This window comes from Macrobrachium rosenbergii, chromosome 15 (genome assembly GCF_040412425.1).
Source record: "Macrobrachium rosenbergii isolate ZJJX-2024 chromosome 15, ASM4041242v1, whole genome shotgun sequence".
Classification (NCBI taxonomy): Eukaryota; Metazoa; Arthropoda; class Malacostraca; order Decapoda; family Palaemonidae; genus Macrobrachium; species Macrobrachium rosenbergii.
This window is the reverse complement of record NC_089755.1, coordinates 41,603,546-41,626,279: the sequence shown is the minus strand read 5'-3', so window position 1 is coordinate 41,626,279 and position 22,734 is coordinate 41,603,546. Positions and strand designations below refer to the sequence as shown.

Sequence of the window (22,734 nt, the reverse complement as noted above, 5' to 3'; positions counted from 1 at the left end):
CTACAACTACAAGAACCTTCAAGTAATTACGGTCCCTCTATATCCTTCAATCAGCCATACTATAAAAAAAAAAACGAAAACGGGTAGTTGGAAACCAAGATATGATGATAGATCTCAAGGAGAGAGAGAGAGAGAGAGAGAGAGAGAGAGAGAGAGAGAGAGAGAGAGAGAGAGAGAGTGCGTGTATGTGTGTGTGTTAGAGAGAGAGAGATTTGCATTGCGAGAGGTTCCAAGAGGTTCTAATGTTCCTTCTCCTGTATATTTCTATCAATTTCTTGAACGGGGCCGATTCGACGACGCTCTTTTGACCTCGTTTCAACTTGACCTTAGGCGGTGCAGGATCAACAACATCTCTCGTATTGGACGCCAGCTGCTATGCAGGCGTGCGGTTACATACATACACACACAAACACACACACACACACACACACTCCTGTCATCCAAGAAGTAGAAAACGAGTTTAAAGATTTTAACTCAATGACCTTTTCAACATTAGGTACAGATTGTCAAAGTATTACTGACCTTATTTCCCGTCACTTTTACCTATGTTCTGTCAATTACTTATCCAACCTTGGGATAAATTTCCACATTTCAATTTTAACATAAAAGCAGAATGTTACCTAAATACTAATTTTGTCCTGGGACTTAATATTCTGAACAGGATTTGTTTAAAGAAATCCACACCTTATTATTATTATTATTATTATTATTATTATTATTATTATTATTATTATTATTATTATTATTATTATTATTATTATTCAAAATGTGCTCATACACACTGAGAATAAAAGTCATTTATAAACCCTGCCAAGTTGACGTTAAAATAATCAATACGAAAATAGAATATAAGGACGAAAACACTCTTAACTATTTTAGCATAAAAATATATAATTTTTAATATGATCTGTTATTACTTTCCATATTCCTTGTTAAAGATTGACCTGAAGTGATAGACTGGTATCAAGGAGGGCTATTCTGTGAATACGGCTAGACTATAACCACGCAATGTAACAACTAAATAAACAATTACAACCATAACAGAAGAAACAACGTCAATAATAATAATAACAGCCATTATTACATAAATGCTTCAGATTAATCTACTGTAACCGGAAGTCTGTAAGCTAGTACTCTAATTGTTCGATCTTATTCCATATTTTTTCCCTATTCAAAGCTCGGCATCAGTCTTCATATGACGCATAAAACGGCATCCATAAAGTACATAAGTTATGGAAGAAATTAAATAAAAACAACAAATCTGCCAACAAAAATTCAATAAAATAAATAAAAATCCAAATAAAAATAAATTAGCCTTACACGAAAAAACAGAAAAAATAAATTCGAGCCAATGCATCACAGTCCAGTCTGCACGATGCATTACACAAAATTGCTATTCAATTTAATTTCAACCTCAGGTAAGGTAGTCGACCGCATTTTCCGGCTAGCTTCAATCTCTACCATTTTATATTTAATTTATTCACCTGTTTTTTTCTTACGCGGGCATAACGGCAATAGCATTTTCGACTGCACATGCGCACAATGAAATTACCCCAAATCAAACCACTTACAAGATTCGGAAAAAAAAAATATAATAACGTTTCTAAATCGCTACCGCCTCTGGCTTTCAAGTTCTCCAAGATACGCAGATATTAGAAGTATGCTTCAAGATAGATAAGAAAATAAATATATATATAAAAAAAAATAAAAGAGCCTCAGGGAACTGGCAACAGAGGTAGAACTCGTCGGCCCAGCTCAATACCTGATGTACGCCTAGAAATATTTAAAAAAAAAAAAAGGCCTCGCTTAAATCAAGCGCACAGACAAAAATGATCGAAAATTGCTATCTATCTGTTGCCAGTCAGGCCGCTAAAGGAGAAAGGGGAAGAAGGCGGAGGCTGACTGGTAACACTGCTGGCACCCCTCGAGTTATTGGCAACAACGTTATCGGCCGGCACGATCGCAAGTACTTTTTTTTTCTTTTTTATGCTCGGTTCGGCACGCAAACCGCTACAAAAAGAAAAAAAAATGGCCACACTCTCTCTTCTTCTTCTTCTTCGAGGCGTTCAGACTCTCTCTCTCTCTCTCTCTCTCTCTCTCTCTCTCTCTCTCTCTCTCTCTCTCTCTCTCCCCAAATATTTTGATACGTTCTCAAGTATGATGATAAAGTTGATATTAATTATTTTTATTATATATCATAGCTATTATTATTATTATTATTATTATTATTATTATTTTCTCACTAAAAGATTTACAGCTTACTATGCAATTTCCCACACAATAGAAAGCCTGTAGGTGAAAAAGGAAAACGAAAAATACAAAAGATTAGCAAAATCCTGGTTAAAAAATACAAAAAGCAAACAGATACTGACGTATGTCAGATTAAGGCAATGATGTAAGGGTTCTTTAAATTAAAGTAAGTAGTCTCTCAAACTTCAGGCATGCATACCAATATGATAAAATGTTTTAAAATGTTTAAAAATTCGCGAAACGAAATTTTTATAAAGTTAGAATGAGACAATGTGTTTGGTCTGAGGCAGGAATACACCACTGCTCCGAAGAGTTTTTTATTGCAAAGGTAGCTTTCTCTCTATTTCTTCTTGATAAAATTAACTTCTTCATAATGTTATGAAACTTCTTCATAACAAGTGACAGAGAGAGAGAGAGAGAGAGAGAGAGAGAGAGAGAGAGAATTCGCCGATCAAGCATTTGCAGAAACCCGCAATCGATTACAAATTAACGACGAACGAAATTGCACGTTTGGAGAGCCGATCTCAGTCCTTCAGATTTCAAGTGGACTGCGCAGATGTTAATCGCGAAATCCCGCCTATTTAACGAGCGGAAAAAGAATAAAAAAAGTATGTTTATCCAAGTGTGAAAAGTATGCACATTCCGTCATATCAGCTTTGTTTGAGCAAGAGCTACCGGTACTACGTGGAGACAGCGGGGGGAGAGGGGGAATGGGGAGGAGGTAGGGGTAGCGGGTAGGGGAGGGAGGGCATTGGGCAGAAATGCCCTGCCACCGTTTTCTCCAAACTCTCCAGTGTTGAGGTCTTGTTGTGGTCAGTTCCTGAACTACATCGTGAATCACGCTCTCAATTCGAGTCTCTCCACTTAATATTCCCCAATTTTTTTCTGTCAGTTAATTTTATATATATATATATATATACTGTATACATATACACACACACACACATACATACACATATATATATATATATATATATATATATATATAGATATATATATATATATATATTCATAATGACATTAAATTACGAGTTTCTCTATTATGAAAACACTTCTTGAAAAAAAGACATACAAATTTATTATTATTATTATATATATATATATATATATATATATATATATATATATATATATATATATATATATATATATATATATATATATATATATTAATCCTCAAGGAGTAAATCTTGCAATAGTTTGTTTACAAACGAATTCTAAGAACCAAGCTTCTTCTCCGCTTCTCTCTCTCTCTCTCTCTTCCCCATTATCACACCAGTTGCCTGATCCTTCATTTTTTATTTTTGCTCGCCCACATCTATAAATCATGACTCCGTACGATTGCATTTTCCCCCCGAGGGCAACTGCAAGACAATGAGCGGAAGTCGGCGATTATTCATTAATTGCATCTAGTTCTAGCATTTTATTCATGTCTGAAAGTTATTCACCTTTTGAAACGTTCAGACTAGGTTTAACCATCTCTCTCTCTCTCTCTCTCTCTCTCTCTCTCTCTCTCTCTTAGTGCCAGTTTCTTCCTCGTCTTTGCGACCGTCTCCTACACTGCATGCAAGCACGATACAACAAGCACTCTCCACGAAGCCCAGATGAAACTTTTTATTGCTATTTTTTTCAAGGGGTCACTTGAAATCGAGGCGAATTTTCTCTCTCTCTCTCTCTCTCTCTCTCTCTCTCTCTCTCTCTCTCTCTCATACTGTTTAACTTTTTCATTCTATTTTTTTTCAAGGATCACTTGGCATCAAAGCGAATCTCTCTCTCTCTCTCTCTCTCTCTCTCAAACTCTCTTAACTTTTTTTTTTATTTCTATTTTTCTATTTTTCTAGGGGTCACTTTGAAATCAAAGCAAAACCTCTCTCTCTCTCTCTCTCTCTCTCTCTCTCTCTCTCTCTCGAGACTTTTAATTTTCTAAACTGCAAACCTGCTCTCTGAGGATCTCTTCTTGTCTCTCTCTCTCTCTCTCTCTCTCTCTCTCTCTCAGAGCAAAAAACTGTTGAAGCATTCCATTCCATGCAGTTTCTCTCCGTTAAAAGAAATCATTAATGTGAAATATAAAAAGAAAAATTATTTCTGAGGATTATAACATGAATCTAAAATCCAAGCGTAAACCAACCCTTTTATACTATGTAATATTATGCCTTCATAATTCTTACAGTCACCTATATCAACTCTGCATCGACGGCTAAGTAATTATTCTCCTCATCCATTCCTTTCCCTTACCCAGATGTTCCTTATAAGCCCTGGTCAGCCGGTAAATTACATTGTCATCACCCTACTACAGCACCTCAGCAGTAGTCCCATCAACTCTTGGTGTCTTTCCATTCTTCAACTGTCTAATTACCCTCCTTACATCCGTAACAGTTATTTCCACGAGAATTGTCAAGCCTACACTAGGCATTACTAATCTTGTGAAATATAGCACTGATTTTCACTTGACTTTCACTTCAAAAAATAATAAAATACTCACTAAATCGACCCAGGACTTCACCATTTCAGTTATTATTTGTATTTGTTTTTTATTCTGCGTTCCATTTATGCATTAACACATCTTTCTGTATTTGCTTTGTATTTAATACATTGTAAAACAACATTTTATCTCTTTAAATTCTTGTCTACTTTCTTCCCTCTATTTCTATAACTTGCCATTGTTTCTTTCTCACCTCCTTCTCTATATCTTTATTCATCCTCTTGCATAACTGTTCATGACCTCCTCTTCTGTCATGCAGTTGAACCTCAGATTATCTCCCTTTTTGCTACACTAAGCTGTCATTTCCCCGTCATTTTTATTCCAACTTCCTCGCCTTTTATACTAACAACACTCCCTGCTGTCCGTATGACCCCTCCCACTTGCGTCTCTAACGCTAGCCAACATTTCAACCATTTCTCCCATTATGAAATGCTAACTACCCTCTTTTCACTCTGACCTTTCTTGACTTCATTTATAACCACATTTTCCCACCTTCCTTTCAGTTTCAACTTTTGCTGCAGACAGAAAATTATCGGATGTATTTGCAAGCCTTTTTTCCTCTCCTCGCCATGACGTACACCAACTTGTTCTTTCATCTATTCTGTACTAACAGAGCAGGGCAAACTTTTTCTGACTATTTTTCTATCACAGTTATTATTATGAATATATTCCTTTTTGCGGAACCCAAGTTCTCCAAAGATTATAGGTCCCTTGCTAAGACACACGCACAGACAAGATAATTTCATATATATATATATATATATATATATATATATATATATACATATATATATATATATATATACACATATAAGGAGTATATATATATATATATATATACATACACACTCACTCCTCACTCACTCCGTCGATGGTCTCCAGTTCAGGATTTAAGAGATGTTAGCATTGGACACCAGAGTAATTTTGAAGAAAAACTGGGCATGAGAGAGAGAGAGAGAGAGAGAGAGAGAGAGAGAGAGAGAGAGATAACCGAAGGGGCCTGTTCTCAGGCTAAAACAGCACAGGAATTTTTGGTGGTTAAACAATTACAAACAATTAAAACAAAATTACAGCACGGATGAAGAGACCTGTAAACCGAGACGACCAAATACCAGAAGAAAATGGAACACTCATAAAAAAGAAGATAAAGGAAGAGAAGTGAAGATAGAGAAGAAAGGAAGAGGGGGAAAGGTAGAGAAGAAAGGGAGATAAGGAGATTAAAGGAGGAAGGGTGAGAGGGAGAAAGAGTAGAAACGCCACAGTAAATTAAGGTGAGTTTGATCTTTGCTGCATCGCAATAAAAAGAAAATAGTTATTAAACGTAACCTGATGAAGATTGAAGTAGAAAGCATTTGCATCGAGAAAAAGAAGAAAGCGCGTCCTTTATTTTACACCACACAATACAGAGATAACTGCAAAATCACGTTTGACCAATTTTTCTTTTGCATACCACTGAACAACAGCCTGGTTATCTTCGTTCACGTCGCTTTGCCATCGTTCACTACATTTTTTTTTCTACTAGAAGGAAGAGTTACGTTATAAAACGATACAGGTATCACGTTAATCTGCCTCTTAACTAATCAATATGAAATTATTTTACCAATGGATTTGAAATCAGGGCATGACTGGAAGTGGAATTTCGTTCAATAGACCTAAATTAAACGAAGGCATTATTACAAAAATCCTATAAATTCAACCTGACTTTCAACAGCTTCTAAAAACTTTATATCCTAAAGCCAAAGGCACATAAAATATGCGCATGCACAAACGAAAACGGACGCGAGCACAGGCTTCGAGCTAAAAGGACCCTAATCCCTCGACGACATTAGAAACCAAATTAGCTTGACATTTTCACACGCCAAGTGACCGCTGATCCTACTAACTCTCTGACCAGTGTCTCTCCAGGAACACCCACTTCTGCTGTCAGGGTTCAAAATGACTCTGTCCAATCCATTCTGAAATGACGCGAGAAGCTCTTGGAATAATTGGTCGCCGGCTACCGTATTACGCACCTGAGTCAGCCACTAATAATGATAAAGAAGAAGACTCCTGCTCCTGCTATCAGGGCTGAGAGAGAGAGAGAGAGAGAGAGAGAGAGAGAGAGAGAGAGAGAGAGAGAGAGAGAGAGAATGCTTTCAGGGGGTCGAAACTAAAACCAGAAAACAAAGGGGGACAGCGGGGTGGGTGGGGGGGATTAGGGACAGGGTGTTGGGGTGAGAATAACAGGAATAGGGAATAGATGAGGTGAAGAAGTATGTGTGAGGAGAGGAGGAGGAGGGAGAGGATGGTGAGGCGAACAGAAACGCAGATTCTACTAAATCTTGAAATTCAACTGGATCGGCTGCTACTAATTCGAGCAGCCAGCCAGATAAGAACAAGCGAGCCAGCTATCTTTAATTTCGGGTGTTTGTCGCCCCTTTTAGCTGCGAGATATCTGTCCTAACCTGTGTTCTCGGCAGAACCGGAGGAATCGGTTGGCTACTCTTTCCTTGTTGAAGCTTATCTCCAGAATTTTATTGCCATCGTTTACTCAACAGCTTGCATCTGGTATTCAAACTCCTTGTTTACTACTAGCGGCTGTTTTGGGCTTTTGCTTTTTGCTGTTTGTTTTGCCCGTGCTAGTTACAAACCCAGCTAGTAATCTGTGCTACCTGAGGATTAAAAATTACAGAGCTTCAGCCTGCAACATATGTCATCTTCAACTTGAAATGGCAAAAACATTATTCACCCTTATCAATATAACAAATGAAATTTATTCACAACAAACAATGAATCACGCTGCAACATATGTAATCTTCAACTTGAAATCATAAAATTATTCACCCTTATCAACTGGTCGACTGAAATTTATACACAATCAACAATGAATACAACCAAATTTGCTGAAAGGTTACTCGACAATGTCCGATAGAAAAGATAAAGTGCCAAATAAAAAAAAAGAAGAAACAAACGAAGAGTTCTAGCATCGGATACTGACATTCTTAAAACGTGGTTATTTTTTCTCTGGATTTTAGACAACAGATACGACGAGACAGGTAAGTGCAGCGCTAATTGTCCAAACACGATATACAGTCCTTTAAAATAATAGTCCTCGACTATCCCCTGGGGAAATAACACGGGATTGTTGCTCCCTACGCAAATAAGAGCTTATGCACCAATACTATATATATTTATAAATATTATAAAAATGGTACTAAAAGCGTCCCCGCCTCCCCAACGCCCCAGTCTCATAATAAAACACGAAGGCCTTATCCGCTATGCACATACTTGGGTAGGAATTTTTAGCTACCTTTTTTTATCTGAGTTCAATTAAAGGCTCTCAGTTTAATCGCTGATCCATGGCTACTTTCAAATTTTTATTCAATGTAATGGTTCAGAGAATAGATAAGATGTTAACAATAATAAAAACATCTAACAAAGATATGAACACCACGCAAAACACTAAAGAACTTCTACATCGTTTCTCTTTGTAATCTTACATTATGATGATGATGATGATGATGATGATGAGGATTATTATTATTATTATTATTATTATTATTATTATTATTATTATTATTATTATTATTATTATTATTCACATCATGGAACAAGCCCGCAGGAGACCCAGACTTCAAATTCAAGCTCCCAGAGAATTTGGTGCTCACCTGAAAGAGGTAACAGAAGGTAATAGGAAATACAGAAAGAACAGATCAGTTATCAGAAAAGGAATAATAATTCAACAAAGTAATAAATATATAGATGAGAATGTAGGTTAAAATTATTGTAGTACATTGTGCAAGCGCATTTCACAATTCTTCAAATTCGACAGGCAAACCGATGTGAAATATTTTCAACAATGCAGTATAAATAAAACGGATGGCTGCACTACGGATACTATAGTGTACGTTCATTAATATATATATATATATATATATATATATATATATATATATATATATATATATATATATATATATATATATATATATATATATATGTATGTATATATACATATCAGGTCTTTGGTCCTCTACCCTAGTTTAGTCCAAAGATATTTACCAATTTGAATTCCTTTTCGCCTGTCTGCGATATCCTCGCTTTGGATCACTTCTTACAAGTCTCTCTCTCTCTCTCTCTCTCTCTCCAGTTTCCGGACGTGGAAGTCGTAAATAACCATAAAACCATCTTTAGAATCATGACATCCCGACATGGCTGAGACCAATTTCAAATTCTCTCTCTCTCTCTCTCTCTCTCTCTCTCTCTCTCTCGAGCTGAAAGGCTAATTACTAGCAAAACCACAATTAAAGGTCAAATTACAAGCGCTTCTTCATCTTCAAAAAGCCTCATTAAGTTGCCAGAGTCTCTCTCTCTCTCTCTCTCTCTCTCTCTCTCTCCACGCCAGCATCAGAGGGCTCATTTCAGGGGGAGACCACAACCATCCCCTTTCCCCCCATCCCCGAGATGCTATTCGTATTCGAGTTCATCGCAATTATCGTCAATCATTGACCTCTCATGTAATTACTCTTTATTATAAACGAATTACGTTACCTTTGTTATAAGTGGATTATATTTCTTCTTAGTCTCGTTCCAGGTGTTTTGACACTTGCTGTCAAGTGCTATGAGAAATGGCCCGTCTCATTTTTATAAAAACTCATGAAAGTAATTTTGCGAGGAGAGGACGATACACAAGAGCTAAAGAAGTCACAACAGGTTATATATTATATTATAATATATTATATTATATTATATTATATTATATTATTATTAAAAACAACAGCAATTCGAATGGACTCCCCATCCGATGAGCGTCATCTGAAGGACGTTTTTTATCCATTTTGTTTCAGATCTGTTCATCCGTTCTTGAGATATCACGCTTAGCAAACAGACAGACAGACAGACAGACAGACAGACAGACAGAAAGACAGACAGACAGACAGACAGAAAGACAGACAGACAGACAGACAGACAGACACGGGTGTAGAAATGAACATAGGAACTCATTCCCTTGCAGTTTTTATAACGGGATACACATTAGTTCGCAATAACAGAATTCCCAATATATTTATTTTTCAGAAGAAAAGACCATTTCGCCTCAATGAGGGTTGGTTTAGCACGAAAACTAAGACACGAATTACTGTCACGTTCATTCTCATAACAGAATTCTTAATGCATTTATTTCCACAGAGAAAGGACCATTTGGCCTCAATGGAGGTTGGTTTAGCCGAAAAATAAGACAAGGGTCACTGTCACATTCATCTTCTAACTGCTAACTTAAGCTGTAACGACCAACAGCCAAACTACTGTATCCGTTATCCTGCAGGAACAGAGCCAAACTTTGAGCTCTTTCGTATGCTGAAAAAGTGATTTTTACGTCTATAAACACTTCGTGAAGTGTGAAATAAATACAGCTAGTTTAACACCCCGCAATTGTCAACATGAATTAATGTAAACACCAACGCCACGGAAATAAAATATAAAGTTTGCCTATTCAAGTCCACCCATTGTTACTTTAGTAGTATCTGTTTTTTTTTTTTTTTTTTACTTTATTTATAAATACATATACACTGTTCTGGGTGAGCAACATGCAACAGCTCATTACGACATATTGTCAGCATGAACTAATTAGTTAAAGCCTAAAATTTCTCAGAGGTTTCTAAAAGGTGGCCCCCCCCCACACAAATTACAAAAATTAGGAAAATTTCTCCAAAAAATTTGGCAATTTTTCGCCGTCCAAGACGCAGCTGCAACAAGCAAAGCAATCACTCTGGTTGCCTTCTTCCTGCTCCTACTTCTGCTCCTTCTTATGCAATGCTTCCACATCTTGCCCTGCCCTCCGTGCAATGCCCCAAAGAAGATCTAAGTAGAAAAAGATCTAACTAAGAACACTCTTGCACCTGTGAGTACAAGTGGCCGCCCACTTGTAAACAGTAGCCAGATGATGTCACTTAGGTCATAGGAGGAGACACTTTATGGCCCTGCCCTGCCATTCGGAGCCGAGACGTACGATGGGCCAGATCCCGAATTGGATTGAAGGGAGGACTTTTCGTAATCTCTGACGCGACCTTACGGGGATGTCAGTAACATACGACGCTCTGTTTCTTAATGGTCTCCGACTCCATCACACACAATCGGTAGCCATCGTTTCCTCATTGTCTTCTGCAAGAGTCCAGTTCTACTCGACAGAAGAAAGAGAGAAAGAAATAAGGACGAGAGAGAGAGAGAGAGAGAGAGAGAGAGAGAGAGAGAGAGAGAGAGACAGAGAGAGAGAGACCAGTTCCCTGTAAGGCATAGACAAGGCAAGGAGGACATTAACGAACTCAAAGGCTGATTGCATTCTATTAGAGTGATACTTAGTAATGGCCAGTTAATGACTCGCTATCTAGAGTGACAGTGCCCCACAAGGCATTAAGTCCCCAAGCACGAGAGAGAGAGAGAGAGAGAGAGAGAGAGAGAGAGAGAGATACAAATTGCTCAGGTTAGATCTTACATTTGGTATTTCAGTTTCCAGTTATGAGAGAGAGAGAGAGAGAGAGAGAGAGAGAGAGAGAGAGAGAGAGAGAGAGAGAGAGATTGCCCAGGTTACCTATCTTACATTTGGTATTTCAGCTTCCAGTTAAGAGAGAGAGAGAGAGAGAGAGAGAGAGAGAGAGAGAGAGAGAGAGAGAGAGAGAGAGAGAGAGTCGAGACAAGACAAATCTGGAATAATTTCTACGAAGGGAACATGATGAGGATAACCAGATGCCTTAAATTATTCAATAAATCACAAGAGAGAAACTAGTGGTAGGATAGGTTATAAAACAGCAGCAGCAGCAACAGCAGCAACAACAACAGCAGCAGCAGCAACAACAACAACAACAACAGGATAGCGATCCCCGTAAAAAAAAATGATGAAACGTCACCACATCACAAAAACTATGGCTCTTCCATATCAGAGTAAATGGAGTTGCTAGTCTATCGGACGATTGAGAGGGGTGGGTGTCGGGGGGTGGGGGGAGAGTTTGGGAAGAGGGAAGGGGGGTTCCAGTTCTAGGGCAGGGGTATGGGAGAGGAAACAGCAAAGAAAATGTCCGACAGCTGAGAAGAAGAAAGTGTGAATATTATTCTTGTCACCACATTCTCTCTCTCTCTCTCTCTCTCTCTCTCTCTCTCTCTCTCTCTTAAAACTTTATGGCAAACTAATGTTAACAGCATGGTACAGCTACTGAAGTTAAACAGTTAACATACAGCAATAATAATAATAATAATAATAATAATAATAATAATAATAATAATAATAATAAAACCAGATTTGCTATAATAAGAATGTGACACAAAATTGTAGTTAAACACCTACGTCAGCGTCAAATTCATTTCATGCAACTAAAGAAGACCTTAGCTCATTTCATGGCAATGAAAAAACAATGGATGGCAACGAATTAACGTTTCACTATCTTCGAACGCTAAAATATTCGTTTCTCTCTACTGCATCTCTCTCTCTCACTGATCACAGGCGTAAACTACTGCAGAGTAATTACGTCAGAACTGTAGACAATCAGATAATTATGAGAGTTGAAATTTCCGAGGAGCAACACCCACGCCAAATATCTTCCGTGGCTAATATTCAAATTAGCAGGTTGAGTGAGGACTGCCTATAACGTATTCTCCCTAAAAGAAGTCAAACGCAGTCATCACTAGCGGTGAGGATATGGCAACGCCGGTGGTTTGAGAATATCGACTTTATGATCAACTGTCTCAATGACAACTGATGATTTATTTAAGAAAATCTAATCGCAAGTAACAGCTACAGACTTAATCCAATCAATTCTCCACGCGATAATATTCGAGACTAAATTCCAAGAGATCACTTCTGTACGCCACATCCAAAATGGAAACAAGATCTTGTTCATCTACCTACGAACACTAAAAAAAAAAAAAAAAAAATCTCTAAATCGAATTTCGGATTGCTCAAGTCAATAAAATTCTACAGAGCAAAATTACAAATAATTATTAATAAAGCATATACCGATCATTATGCATATGAGATGCTTAGAAGAGATTCAGTGATCAGCCTACATAATTTATACAGTAAAAGTAAATAAATAAATAGATAAATAAATAAACAAATAAAAAGCCAGGAAGGATATAAGCCAAAAGACGTTTTAAGACGAAAAAACGAAAAATTTTGGGCAAAAAAAAAAAAAAAAAAAAAAACTTAAAAGAAAATAAACATTTTTCTTAAATGCAGAACCCTCTGCCCATCAGACTGAAAGACTTTCATCATCAAATCCTCTCACTTACCTGATCAGGAGTGTGGGTTAGGAAAGCGTGACAGTACTGCAGAGAAAAATGACCCTTGGGTTCCCGTGCTAGAAAGCTGAATTGTCGATTGTCTGGGTCACACGTCGCGTAGCTAATTCTTCTCAAGGCGTGGGCCATATACACCGACTGGAAAAAAGAAAATAAAGTAACGATAAAAACGGTAGTCGTCGTAACTGGACTTTTAAAAGTCTTATATGTAAGCAGTACATTTAACTAAATATATACTGACATCTAATGTATATACACATGCAAATACCAGCTTAAATATATACACACACACACACACACACACACATATATATATATATATATATATATATATATATATATATACACACACACACACACATATATATATATATATATATAAAGACAAAATCCATGAAGGAAGAAAACAATGGAGTGCTGCAGTGAGGCCTTTCGACTTGTCGGTCGTCTTTACTTAGCAGTCTGTTATGACGACAAGTCGAAAGGCCTCCAGCACTCCACCGTTTCTCTTTCCTTCGTGGATTTTGTCTTTATTTATATATTCATCACGTTCCATATTTTCGTGATTCAGTTACACACAAAACACACACACACACACACACACACACACACATATATATATATATATATATATATATATTATTGTATAATATTAATAAAGGATAAAAGTAGATAATCATCATACCTGGACAATTCAAACTCTGGTATGTACGCAAGCACGTTGATACTTTACTACATAATGCATATGCAAATACCTGCTTATATCTATTATATATATATACTCGTATATATATATATATATGTGTATATATATATATATACACACATATACGTATACATAGCATTTAACGAAAATGCATAAACTAATTAAGAGCAACGTGACTCCGAAAATTACATTAGTTACCCATACGAGAACGAAGGTTTAAGTATTCGTTTTCTTTTACACTTCGCACATAGAAAATGGTCACTTCAATATACTAGTAACGAATCTATCCTAAAGTGCAGTCCTCGTAGTTTCTTTACTATAAAAAATGTTGCCAATTTACTGAGAATATTTACATTTAAGATGTGTGTGTATGCACCTAAAAGATATGAATGGTTCAAGGAATTATAAATTAAATATGATTCGATAACTGGAAGGATAATTTTTTAGTAAAAAAAAAAAAAGGAAACAGTTATAATTTGAGAGTACAAAAGAAACAGTTAAAAAAACAGTTAAAGAGAAATACCAGAATATTTTGTTAATTAAAAACACAACTGATTCTGTTTTGCCTTGAAACACACATTTACAATACGACAAAGACTAAAAAATTCTGTCTTTTATCTGGCAAATCTATAAAAGTGGAAAAAAATTAATGTTGAACCTCAAACCTGTGTGTGTGAGTGTGTGTGTGTGTGTCTGTGTGTGTGGGTGAATGTTTGCACTTCCTGTTTATAAACATTATCACAATAATCGGTGAACATTAAAAGAATTTTACCGCACTTATATAAATACTTTGTCTACAAGTAGATATGCGAACCTACAGTCGTTTTGAATGCTGAAGATGAATTTCAAATAAGATATATGCCTGGTATCATTGGAGGTATAATGCTTTTCACAAACTTTTCACTCTCTCTCTCTCTCTCTCTCTCTCTCTCTCTCTCTCTCTCTCTCTCATGCATATACACGCTCGCATAAGGATAGATACAATTGTTAAAACAATTGCTTGCCTCCGTTCTTACAGTAAAATTATATAAAAAAAAAATCAATTTACCAATAAAATACATAAATATTTTCTTCAACATTAAATTATCTCACCTACTGAGATAGTCCAAATAAAAAAAAAAAACACGGCCACTGTCATACTTTCGCTTCCAATTGATGAATCGTGAATGAACGCTCTTACACAAAAATTCACTATCACTATCAGCATACTGGATCCTCATATTTTAGCGCGGTTTACCTGTTAGTTTAAACTCACTCTCCCGCCTCCTGTCTATTTCGGTACTTTATTTACAATACCTTTCCACAGTATGTCTTCACCTGTCTGTACCATTATATATATATATATATATATATATATATATATATATTATATATATATATATATATATATTGTATATATATTTGTATGAATGTATGTATATATGCTTGCATATTTGAATATATAAATAAACAAACATATTTTTAGAACTGACTTTGGATGAGCTGCAGGCTCCATTCAACCATCTGAATTTTTCATATTAATCGTCTCTGCATTTTTATGAGAGAGAGAGAGAGAGAGAGAGAGAGAGAGAGAGAAGAGAGATTTAACCCTTTGGTACTTGTTTTGTTTACCATCACGCCATTCCGTGAAGCTATAAGAATGACGCCTTCGGCACGTGCGGAAAAGCATATAATTAAGATATTAAGAAATCCAGAATCCAAAGAAGTTAAGAAGAAAGACAGAAAAGATAAAAATACGACAATACTCTCAGTTAAACAAAAGAAGCAAGGAAACCGCAATAGGGGAAGGAACAAGGCATAGGTGCAAGACGATGTTCTTTTGTTTCGGGGCTTTCTCTCTCTCTCTCTCTCTCTCTCTCTCTCTCCCCCCACAAGGCTTTGCTTTTAAATCTCCGCATTTTCGTCGGATTTCTTATTTGTTGCTCACCACTTAATTAAGTCCGCCTACTCAGTCGTTAACTGGAATACAGCGATTGCGCTCTCGAACCATAAGGGCCAAAGTCGTTCTTCTTCGCGGCCACCCCTGGGCTAGGATATTTAGGAGGGAGAGGTGCGTTGAGCAGAAAGCACCTTCGCAGGTATTGTAACTCCCTAACTCCTTTTCAGCATTCCCTCACCGTCGAGCGTGACGTTGAAGGCTTGGGGAGGGGGAGGAGGGGAAGGGGAGGGAGGTGGTTGAGAAAAGGGGGAGACTTTCACCCACAGTGCTAATGCGTATTAAAAAAGTTTCCTTAGGCTTAGTTAGACGATGAATGCATTCAAAGTCTTCTGCTCGAAAGGCCTTCCCCCTTCCCCAGCCCCCTCTCTCTCTCTCTCTCTCTCTCTCTCTCTCTCTCAACCGTCAATAGTTTCAAACTCAATCAGCAGATGGCTCCACTCGCCCCCTTCCCCCACCTCACTTTCCATGGCCCTTCCCCTTCCCATTCTTGCCCATGGATAGGGAGGGGAGACGCGAGGGAGAGAAACTGGAATAGTTGACGGACACTTCCAATTTAAATCTACGCCTTAATCAACAGCAATTACCTGGCCGAAGACTTTAACGATATTGAACAGGTCGCGATATTGTTCTGAATCCGCGCTGGTTCAGTCTAACCCTTCTCACGCAGCATTCTGCTGGAAAACGTTCGAAGATTTCTGCTCAAAAACGTTTCGTGAAATTGACTGAAATGACATGTCATCAAAAAGTGCTATTAATAGCGAGAGAGAGAGAGAGAGAGAGAGAGAGAGAGAGAGAGAGAGAAGAGAGAGAGAGAGAATCTCGGATACAGACTTCAGGCAGTCATTGTAGCTGGTCGACAATGATCTTTCTGAAAGCATTTATTCAAAGCTGCTTTGTATTTAAAAACATATTTTCGATATGCTTAAAATAACATAAATTAATATATTCAAATAAATCCTTTAATTTGACAGACTGTTTTATGCAGAGTATAAATTTTGAGTACACGCTGTACTTGAAATTAAGGGTAGGCGCACAAAAACAAGTCGCACAATAAAGATAAACTCAAAACCTGCTGGTTTGAATAAAATACAGAAATTTCCATTCAAGGTTTAAAATTCCAACTCCCAGGGAAATAATACAGCTCCTGCTATCCTTAAAATGCGAAAAATAATGTACCTTACATATAAAATAATGTGCCTTATACATAAAAAATATATATTTCTCACATAGATGATGATGATCACTGGAGCACACTTTTATGGACACAGGTACCATGGGTAAAAAGAAAGTGGAAAGTGCTCGGAACGCAACGACCCAATTTACGGAACAGCAGCAACAACGAATATAATTTTACCTGTACTGGTAAAAGTGAGCAAAACACAGCTTACAAAAAGAGGCAGGTGTTTAGCTGCAGGTGTTTATCATAAGGAGTTCTATCACAGAGCCATCGCTTACAAACAGAGGCGGGTGTTTATCAGCAGGTGTTTATCATAGTGTTCTTTCACAGAGCCAAGCGCCCTCAAAGTAAATTATCATTTCTATGAAACAATTTAATTCGCAATAAAACTAGTACATAAAATTTAACGTTACTCATTAATAAAGCTACACAAAGCATCATAATTAATATCTAGAATCATTTCATAATTTGAAAATCTCATGCACACTTCACTTCCACTCAATGACGTTTTTGTACCTTGAACTGGTGTTGAGAGAGAGAGAGAGAGAGAGAGAGAGAGAGAGAGAGAGAGAGAGAGAGAGAGAGAGAGAGAGAGAGAGAGAGAACTAACAATTTTATCTCTGAATTATTGGTATTAGTGGACAAACTTCTTAATGACAGTTCAGGCCAGTCTCCTTGAGTAACTGATGATCTGTTTTTTGGTACCTTAAATGTATATGTATATATTTACATGTATATGTATACAGTTCAGCTAATCTCCTTGAGTAACTGAGGATCTGTTTTCGATACTGTAAATGTATATGTATATAAATATGTATATATATATGTATATATATATATATATATATATATATATATATATATATATATATATATATATATATATATATACATAAATTAATCATTAACAAGGGGATCAAGAAAAATATATACGCAGAAAAAAATATGTCAATTTAAACAGGTTAAAAATAAATAAAAGATAAATTAATAATCTTGTTAAGAGAGCAGACGATAACAAACTTTTTCCTTTTAAATGAAGTGGAAGTTTTGATTTTTTGTTTAAAAAAAAAACTCTAATGCCAAAATTTGTTTCTCTCAACTGGAGAAATTTCGTTCCCTTACACCATCAGAGTCTGTGTGTGTGTGCGTGAGCGTGTGTGTGCGCGTGTGTGTGTGTTTGTGTGTGTGTTTCCTCAGTCCTATATCCTCCCTCTATTCAAGTTCATGGTTCCCCAACATCGGAGGGGAAGAAGTACATTAAGAAAATCACTCATCATTATGATTAAAACCACACACAAACACACACACACTTATGTTATGTATTATATATTACACACACAAATACATATATATATATATTATATAGATGTATACATACATACATATATATATATATGTAATATATCATCTATATAATATATATACATATATATATATATATATATATATATATATATATATATATATATACATATATATATATATATATATATATATATATATATATATATATATATATATATATATATATAGAGAGAGAGAGAGAGAGAGAGAGAGAGAGAGAGAGAGAGAGATATGACTAAACATAAGCATATTCACTAACAGTAACAGATTAAGCATATTCACTAACAGAAACAGATTAAGCATCAAAAGATAATGACAAATCCTTATCACTGACTTTCTTAACAAAAAGGAAGGAGATATATCTTAATTACTGTGTTCTTAACCTTGTTCAGCGGTAAAATGACAGACATGTAAAGACAAGCAAAAGGAAGATAATATGCTCTTGACGAAAGAGTTTTAAAGAGCATCTGCCCGAAAACAAACAAATTCTTATAATAAATCAGCATTTGCAAGCTAACGATAAGATATTTATCAGACAGATACAAAGACACTTTAGTAAAATAATCAATTTTTCATTTTATATCACATGTTTAATTCTCCTCGATGCTGGGAGAAAGGGGGCTGGGGATTTGGTACAATACATGTACACATTCGTTACCGGGGTCTAAGCGATGTCAGGCAGGGCAGCCGATCGAGGCTACGGCCTACCCCAACGCCAAATCAAAGTCCTTCAAAAGAAGGCATCGTGCATTTCCCATATAAAAATGGGAAACAGCACGTTAAAACGAAGAAGAAGTTTAATTTAATAAACATTATTCTAATTATAGAAATACGCATGTACACAGACCATCATGACGACAGAATTAAACGTATGGAAACATACACATATAAACAACAATCTATTCCATGCCTTTTATTCCAGGTACAATGAAATGATTCCATTTTATAACTGGCTCAGTTTTAGAATCTGAAGTTCCGGCTGTCAAAAACATGGATTAGGAGTTGAAATAGTTATATGGTGATGCATTTGTCAGATTAATTAAACATCGGCTTTTGAAAAACAGCCGGAAAAAGTGATATACACTATGCAGGCGACCCTTACTAATTGATGTAACTGGAATTAGTGAATTCAGATAAATGGTTCACATACATAAAGGCATGTTAAATACACGATTTTAATTATAACCAGTTTTTTTCACGAACAAAAAAAAATCTGAGGATTTGTGATAAATAATTATTATTACTGGCATGCAGATTACCCTCTCCTCTCTCTCTCTCTCTCTCTCTCTCTCTCTCTCTATATATATATATATATATATATATATAATATATATATATATATATATATATATATATATATATATATATAAATATATATATATTATCTGATATGAGAGATATCTGACCAACCAAGAATGGTGTTCTTAATTGTTTGTCCATTCAAGTTAAAAATAACAATGATAGGAATGTATACTTTTATTATTGATGCAATGCATTTTGATTACTGTTATCATAACACTCACAACATATCCCTCAACAAACACCACCTTATCTCTTCTGTGCCCAACGCGTATCATTTCCATTTCGAGACTCGAGACCAAGACCTAAGTCTCGCTCGAGACCATCACCCAGACCAAATCTCACAAGAGACGACAATTGGACCGAGAACCACCGACCACCCCCTCCCCTACAGACTGGAGAGAGAGAGAGAGAGAGAGAGAGAGAGAGAGAGAGAGAGAGAGAGAGAGAGAGAGAGAGAGAGAGACCACAAGCGAAATTCCAAAGGATGAATCTTTCTTGGAGTCTCCGGGATGAACCTCTTCTCCCCAGAATTTCAGGCTCGAGAAAGCAAAGGGAACTTTGATCGGGCTCTCCCGACGGGCGGGCGCAGTCAACCGGGAACGCAGTAGAAATGACAATTTTCATTTGCTCTTGCAAATGCCGATTCAATTCGAACTTTCCACGCGGGGACCGCAAGGCCGTAAAATGAGTGGCGAGGAAAAATTCAGGTAATTGATTTTTTTTCTTTTTGTATTTTAGCGTCCTACGATATGGATTTTTGATGGCTCCGATGAAACGGACGTTGCCAAGTTTTGCGAGAAAAATGTTTATGCAGCCAAGGTATCATTATAATGCAGACTATGGTAAGTTTTTTTTTTTTCAAAATTACTGCTTATACTCTACATAGAACTATCCTTGGAATCGCAAAATTAAATCAAATAAAGCTTTGGTCACCTTTGTTTGTTAGGAGGCTAAAGATTTCGCAAAAATTTTCATTAAAAGGTAATTCTGGTAATCATTACCTACAGTTTAACCACCAATTCATACACAATTTAGTTTCTCTCAAAAACTGCAAATCAATTTAAAATTTTGCCTTAATCCCCAAAGCTGTAAAATGGCTAGTCAAAATAATCTGTTCTAAAAATAGAACTCTGGTTGTTTCCACTGATATGTAAATTACATTTTTTGCGAAAATCTTCACTAAAATAAGCGAAAGGTTCCTGAAAAAAAAAACGCACATTACAGAACCAAGTGATTACTGTGCCTAGTTTTATAGTACAAAAAAAATTAATAAAGCCAAAATGCATAGGTAAACTGGCTTCATCTGTATCAAAACCAAACGCGTAAGTTCGAATTCAAGCTGGGGAAGATGCACATTTTCGATGTAAGTTATTCTAAAGGTAAAGGAATTATATTGAGGAATTAGCGTTCTAACATCTATGTCACAAGTGAATTAATGACAAAGTAATCAGTGTATATATATATATATATATATATATATATATATATATATATATAATATATAATATATTATTAGAAATAATCAACACAATTACGTTTGGAACAGAATAAATTTCTGACTCATCAGATCGAACTTGTGGTTGGTGATCTATCTCGTCTTTCAATTGAAAGACTCTGAGTGCAATCCTGATGTGAGTCAGAAATTTATATATATATATATATATACACAGTATATATATATATATATATATGTATATATATATATATATATATATATATATATATGTATATATACTGTATACATATATATATATATATATATATATATATATATACATATACATATACATATACATATATAAATGAGCGAAAGAACAGCACGTCTCAAAAACAACAATCTCACACGCCCGAACGTGTCAGGAATCGAATCGGCTCCGTGAATAACAGCGTCGCTCTTTCTTTTTCCTTCTTTCTTTTTAGTCTCCAGTAGATATTGGGCTTCCATCCCATTGTGCTCGGCTGAAGTACTGCCTCTGCAGACATCATAAGGCTATTGTGTTGCCGTGTTACATTATTGAGGGGATGAGAAAAGGGGACTGCAGATTATGACAATGGCTTCCTTCGAGAGGGAACTCAAACGAGATATGTTTTGGCATGAGATGGGAAAGTTTCGTAAAACACGAAAACAAGTGAATTAGAATGTTTCTCTCTTTTTTTTTTAGCGTTGTACACGAGTGTCGAAGTTTTCGAATCAGATTTTTTGTTTTCTGAGTTTCGTATAAGCGTCAAAATTTATGACGTGCTCAAAAACGAATCATCATAAATCATTTACAATTGAGGTCTTGCGCGCACAAAAAAAAGCAAAAAATGCGCCGAAGTTTCTTCGGCGCAATAGTCTTCTGTCCGGTGGTGGCCTGCGTTTTTGGTACCTATAGCGGTGCCAAAAGTACGATTATGGCTAATTTTAACCTTTAATAAAATAAAAAATACTGAGGCTAGATGGCTGCAATTTGGTATGTTTGATGACTGGAGGGTGAATGAGCAATATACCAATTCGCAGCCCTCTAGCCTCAGTACTTTTTAAGATCTGAGGGCGGACAGAAAAAGTGCGGACAGAATAAAGTGAGGACGGACAGACAAAGCCGGCACAATAGTTTTTTTTTTCAGAAAACTAAAGGCTCTTTGTTTTATGGAATACACAAATATTTACTGTATTTCTAAAACACGACTGTCAACATAACGCTAATGGAAATTGGAAAGAAATATTACAATGCTCATACAAATAAAAAATGTTTTCCATAATTCATACGAGCTACGATAGGCGTCATTTTTTAATAGAATCTTGTATCCATCTTGAAAAAAAAAACCATCTTCTTAGTCAACATTTTTTTTTACAAATATCTTGCCTCTACAAACTGTGGTGGAGGAAAGAAGTGTTAGGAGGAAAGAAGTCTTAATTTTGTACATACATGTAAGGTTAAGTACACAAGAAGAATATTATTCTCTTGCTTTTCAAGAAAATTCTAAACAAAATTCTAGGAGACTGTAAAATTCATCAAGACAAAATTAACTCATAAATGCCTTTGTTAAGGTGTCCAAAATACAGCAGGTTTTCGATGACTGAAAAAATCCCTTAATTACATTCTTAAAGACGAGTGATCTTAGAAAATTTTTCAAAAAGAACCTCTATCAATTCCTCGAAGCAATGATAGTCAAGGTGATATCACTATTGTGTCTTGGGCTGAACAATAACCACTACGAAGACAGCAGTGATGTGTTCATTAAACCCGTTGATCATTCCGTCAGCAAGATCATGGATGTGCCAC

The 22,734-nt window shown here is 36.1% G+C and overlaps 1 protein-coding gene across 9 annotated transcripts in view; it reads right to left on the bottom strand.

Moving 5' to 3' along the window:
* Positions 1–22,734, bottom strand: part of LOC136846590 (EGFR adapter protein-like) — a 1,014,562-nt gene that overhangs the window by 286,574 nt on the left and 705,254 nt on the right. For all 9 annotated transcript variants that reach the window (XM_067117457.1, XM_067117459.1, XM_067117456.1 and 6 more), the window contains one exon: positions 12,992–13,138. In XM_067117457.1, the coding sequence (XP_066973558.1) occupies positions 12,992–13,138 (147 nt within the window). The remainder of the gene's footprint in view (positions 1–12,991; positions 13,139–22,734) is intronic.